This window comes from Megalobrama amblycephala, linkage group LG10 (assembly GCF_018812025.1).
Source record: "Megalobrama amblycephala isolate DHTTF-2021 linkage group LG10, ASM1881202v1, whole genome shotgun sequence".
NCBI classification, from domain to species: domain Eukaryota; kingdom Metazoa; phylum Chordata; class Actinopteri; order Cypriniformes; family Xenocyprididae; genus Megalobrama; species Megalobrama amblycephala.
In genome coordinates, this window is record NC_063053.1 from 18,833,123 (window position 1) to 18,837,710 (window position 4,588).

General features: G+C 34.6%; 1 protein-coding gene across 1 annotated transcript in view; it reads left to right on the forward strand.

Annotated features, from left to right (window-relative positions):
- cuedc2 (CUE domain containing 2) overlaps positions 1–4,317 on the forward strand; it is a 4,980-nt gene extending 663 nt beyond the window's left edge. Inside the window, exons 2-9 of the mRNA XM_048205180.1 lie at positions 107–185; positions 273–416; positions 1,172–1,233; positions 1,390–1,514; positions 1,593–1,763; positions 2,854–2,918; positions 3,026–3,086; positions 3,183–4,317. Of these exons, the coding sequence (XP_048061137.1) occupies positions 112–185; positions 273–416; positions 1,172–1,233; positions 1,390–1,514; positions 1,593–1,763; positions 2,854–2,918; positions 3,026–3,086; positions 3,183–3,329 (849 nt within the window). The 5' untranslated portion in view covers positions 107–111 and the 3' untranslated portion in view covers positions 3,330–4,317. The remainder of the gene's footprint in view (positions 1–106; positions 186–272; positions 417–1,171; positions 1,234–1,389; positions 1,515–1,592; positions 1,764–2,853; positions 2,919–3,025; positions 3,087–3,182) is intronic.
- The last annotated feature ends 271 nt before the right edge of the window (positions 4,318–4,588 follow it).

A 4,588-nucleotide genomic window follows, 5' to 3' on the forward strand; every position in this document is an offset into this window, starting at 1 on the left:
TGTTTGTTTTCTGCAACATACTTGCCTTATAACTTCTCATAACGAGCTTTCTTGACAAGTTGTTATTGCTCCTTCCTTCTTCTTCTTTTATTTTATCCGTTTGCAGATAGGATGGATCTTCAAAAAATAATTCACGACGCGCTGTACGACTTCATTTTGTCATATATTCCTCACGCGGATCTGAGGTGAGGGCGTGTCACTTCATACGTTTGATTAAAGCTTTTCCCCTCAATCATGCAATTCTGCCAATGACGTATTTTTATTTTGATCAGTACGCTAGATGACGTGCTTTTGTCCTATATCACTGGGGTTCTGGAGGATTTGGGATCTCAAGAAAGTGTGGAGGAAAACTTTGATGTAGAGGTGTTTGTTGAAATGTTAGAGGCTTACATTCCTGGTTTCTCAGATATTGACAGGTAATTTTGGGCAGATGTCTTGCAAGTTAAAGGATTAGTTCACTTTTAAATAACATTTTCCTGATAATTTACTCACCCCCATGTCATCCAAGATGTTCAGGTCTTTCTTTCTTCAGTCGAAAAGAAATTAAGGTTTTTGATGAAAACATTCCAGGATTATTCTCTTTATAATGGACTTCAATGGCCTCCAAATGGTTGAAGGTCAAAATTACAGTTTCAGTGCAGCTTCAAAGGGCTTTAAACGATACCAGATGAGGAATAAGGGTCTTATCTAGTGAAACGATTGGTCATTTAAAAAAAAAATACAACTGTATATGCTTTATAAACACAAATTATCACATTGAACGTGCTTCCGCTTTCCGTATTCTTCAAAAAGCTTACGCTGTATGTCCTACGCCTTCCCTATTCAACTTACGGAAAAAATGGAACTGGCGCCGCGTTCGTTCCGTAAGTCCTTTGAAGCTGCACTGAAACTGTAATTTTGACCTTCAACCGTTTGGAGGCCATTGAAGTCCATTATAAGGAGAATAATCCTGGAATGTTTTCATCAAAAACCTTAATTTCTTTTCGACTGAATAAAGAAGGACATGGACATCTTGGATGACATGGGGGTGAGTAAATTATCAGGAAAATTTTATTTGAAAGTGGACCTAATCCTTTAAATCGTAACTGAGATTTACAATCATTTTATATTAAAAGTTTTATAATATTTTAATGACTTTTCTACTGATTTTTTTATTTTTTTTATTTTGCAGTGTCAAAGTCTGTGAGATGATGTTTAATCTGGCATCAAAGTTGGCCTCAGCCCGGGACACAGGTAAATATTTTATAATATTATATTTTGTCATAGTAGACAAACAAAAAAAAAGTCCTCACACCTGAATGACTAAGGTGCGCAGGACAAAGGCATGTGATGAAACAAGAAAATATCCCTCACACTGAACTGTGATTTGTGTGTGTGTGTGTCTTTAAGAATCTGGAGAGATAAAATTAGAGGAAGGTAAATTCCCCCTCTCAGAAAGTTCTGTTTTAACCCACGGAGGTTCAAGAGAGAAGACACACAACCTCACATTACAAGCAGAGGGAGCCACAGCTCAGGTATTGGGCCTTTCAGCCACATTCATAATGTTCCAGAAGCTGGTTTACAAATGAATGTGTCTGGAAATGTGTTTTTAGGTTAGTGAATCTTCGTGGGATAACCAGGAGCAGCATCTTCTTGAGATGTTTCCTAAATGCAGTGTGACTGAGGCCAGAAGTGCATTGTCTATTGCTAAAGGAGACATGGAGGAAGCTGTTCGTCTCATTATTGAGGGAGATGTCCAGTTTACGTGCCCCCCGTCTCTCAACGTGAGTTTGTTTGAAAAGTTCTATTCACACTCATTATAGATAAAATGATCTATAATCAGATTATTTGGCAGTTATTTCTTTAATTTGATTCAAGATGGATGTTCTTTTTTATTTTTAAAGATGTTATAGTGATATTTTGTTTGTGTAAATCCTTTCACTGTTGTTGTTAACTAAAACTTAAACTTATTATTAAAAATCATTTTCGTTAATTGAAATAAGGCTGAAATAAAATATATCTATTAGATGGAAAACTTCAACTTAAAAAACATAAATGAAAATTAGAAATGTTGCCCTGGCAACTAATTTATTATTATTAAGGTGAAGTACAAAAATGACTAAAACCGAAATAAAAAATAAATTAAAAAAATAAAAATTGCAAAAGCACATAACAAAAATAAAAATATTAATATCAGGGTTCCTACACAGTTTGCAAAAGTATGGAAAAAAGAAAACAGAGTATGGAAAAATATTTGTGTTTCCAGACTATTCAGTATTCTAAAATATAAAATTAAGAATTTCTTAAAAAAAAAAAAAAAAAAAATGAGCCGAGTATTTTCTTGATAGAAGTGTAGTGATCATTTAGTGATTATCGAACACTTCTGAATGAATTCAAGGCACACATATTCATTACACAAAAGTGTTTACCATAACAGAGTCTCTTTTGAACTTCACTTAACAAATGTGCATGTGCCACTCAAACCAGCAAACGATCATGTAAATCAGTCTGTACTTTGCTGTTTGGTGATCATGCAACATCAAATCATATTTACAGTATCAAACCGATGTGTCAGAGGTGAATATATGCAGGTTATGAAGCGTTTTAGGTTTCTTCTCATCATGTAAGCGCAAGTTATCACTTCGAGAAAACCAATGAAAAAAAGAGAAAATGAAAAATAGTTACAGTGACTACTATTCATCAAATATAATGCTACATTTATGTTTATGTTAAATATGGCCTGAAAAATATACAGGTAGGTTTGGAAATTTGAGTCCGGAAAAAGACAATTTGTAGGAACCCTGTAATAAATACTATAATAACATATAAATAATACCAAAATAACAGATGCTTTTTAAAATGTTATATTTTCAGGCTAACCAAGGGAAGACCATTTCTGCTGATGTTGATCAGAAAATGAAAGCAAGCATTTTAGAAAAGTGAGTTATCTTGATCTCTAATTCTTTCAAACTATTGCACAAACCTGTTATATCGGATGTCACTGAACGTAAAAAAAAAAAAAAAAATCTCATTTAATTCTCTTCAGGTACATGCTGGTTGATAGTGAAGAAGACAAGAAAGTACACAGACCAGTCACTCCAAAAGATGTGAGTTTTTGGTGTCAATTTTAGTGATTGCATTGCATAACATTGATGAACTGTGTAGATATTCTTCTTTTCCACTTTCTACTTGGTCATCTGCAGGCTCCTAAGAAACTGGTCCGCTATCATGGCAGTCAGGTGGTCACTACAAAAGGAGAGCGCTACCATCTAGTCAAGAAAGAAGAACCAGAAGACATGAAGAAGACTTATGTTAGTCTCAAACCAGCACGCAAATATCGATTTCATTGATGAAAGGCGTCTTGTTGATGGACCGTTCTGAGTCAACCCTTCATGTTTTTGATATTGTGTCTGGTTGTCTGTGACTGGAAACAGATGATTTAGTTTTTATTTAAATGTACCTTGGTCCAACTGTGTGTCCATTTACATATATGGTGCTGGAGATTTAGTATCTTGGGAGTTTTATGGGTTTTGATGTTTGAATTGGTGGCTGTTCTATATAATCTCCCAGCAGGTCTCTTTTTTCGAGCCCTTATAAGTTACTGTATTTATTTTTTTAACTACTTTTTACTAAAACCTTAAGCTATACTTAAAAACATGAAGGTGTTTACATTTGACTGTTTTCTTTAAGCCAAACCCTGTTTTACACATAATTTCAATGAAAGTCATTCTGCTAAGTGGTTGTTTTGTTATAAAATCAGCCAATTTAGCACATTTTCAGTGGCAGGAACATTAGTGTTTGTATTTTGCACTCTGTTTATTTTCATACGCAGAAATAAAAAGACTACATATATGTTCCTACATAGCTTAAATAATAGCAGGGTCTGTGTGACAGTTGATTTTTGTTGCAGTTTAAAAACGAGGTCGGCCTGTTAATTCTGGGTTCAACTGAAGGAGAATCTTCCCATACACTGGACAAGCTTTGGATAGACCAAACCTTCACCTGCATATTTACTAGAGTTAGTTTCTCTGTGTTGTGCAGTTAGCTGGCTTTGCATAGGTTTAGTAATGGATGTGCTTTTTGTTCACTATTAACAATTGTATTGTCATATCCATATTATCACCAGTATTTTTCGAGATTGTTTGTTTGTGCTTGATGTACTGTTTACATGTAGCCCATGTTGTCTTTGGCATAGAATCAGTGTCAACATTACCATTCAACTCCACCATGGCCCTGAAACTTAAATGCAGTGATTATAGATTCAAATATATTAACAGTATTTTTCAAGGACTGATGATGTTTTTGAGAGTAACTAGTAAAGAATGAATGTTTTATGAATGTTGTGTCTTTCATCAGTTCTGTACTTAAAGGGTTAGTTCACCCAAAAATGAAAATTCGGTCATTTATTACTTACCCGCATGCCGTTTCCATACCCGTAAGACCTTCGTTAATCTTCGGATCACAAATTAAGATATTTTAGTTGAAATCCGATGGCTCCGTGAGGCCTTAATAGGGAGCAATGACACTTCCTCTCTCAAGATCCATAAAGGTACTAAGAACATGGTTCATGTGAGTACAGTGGTTCAATATTAATATTATAAAGCGACGA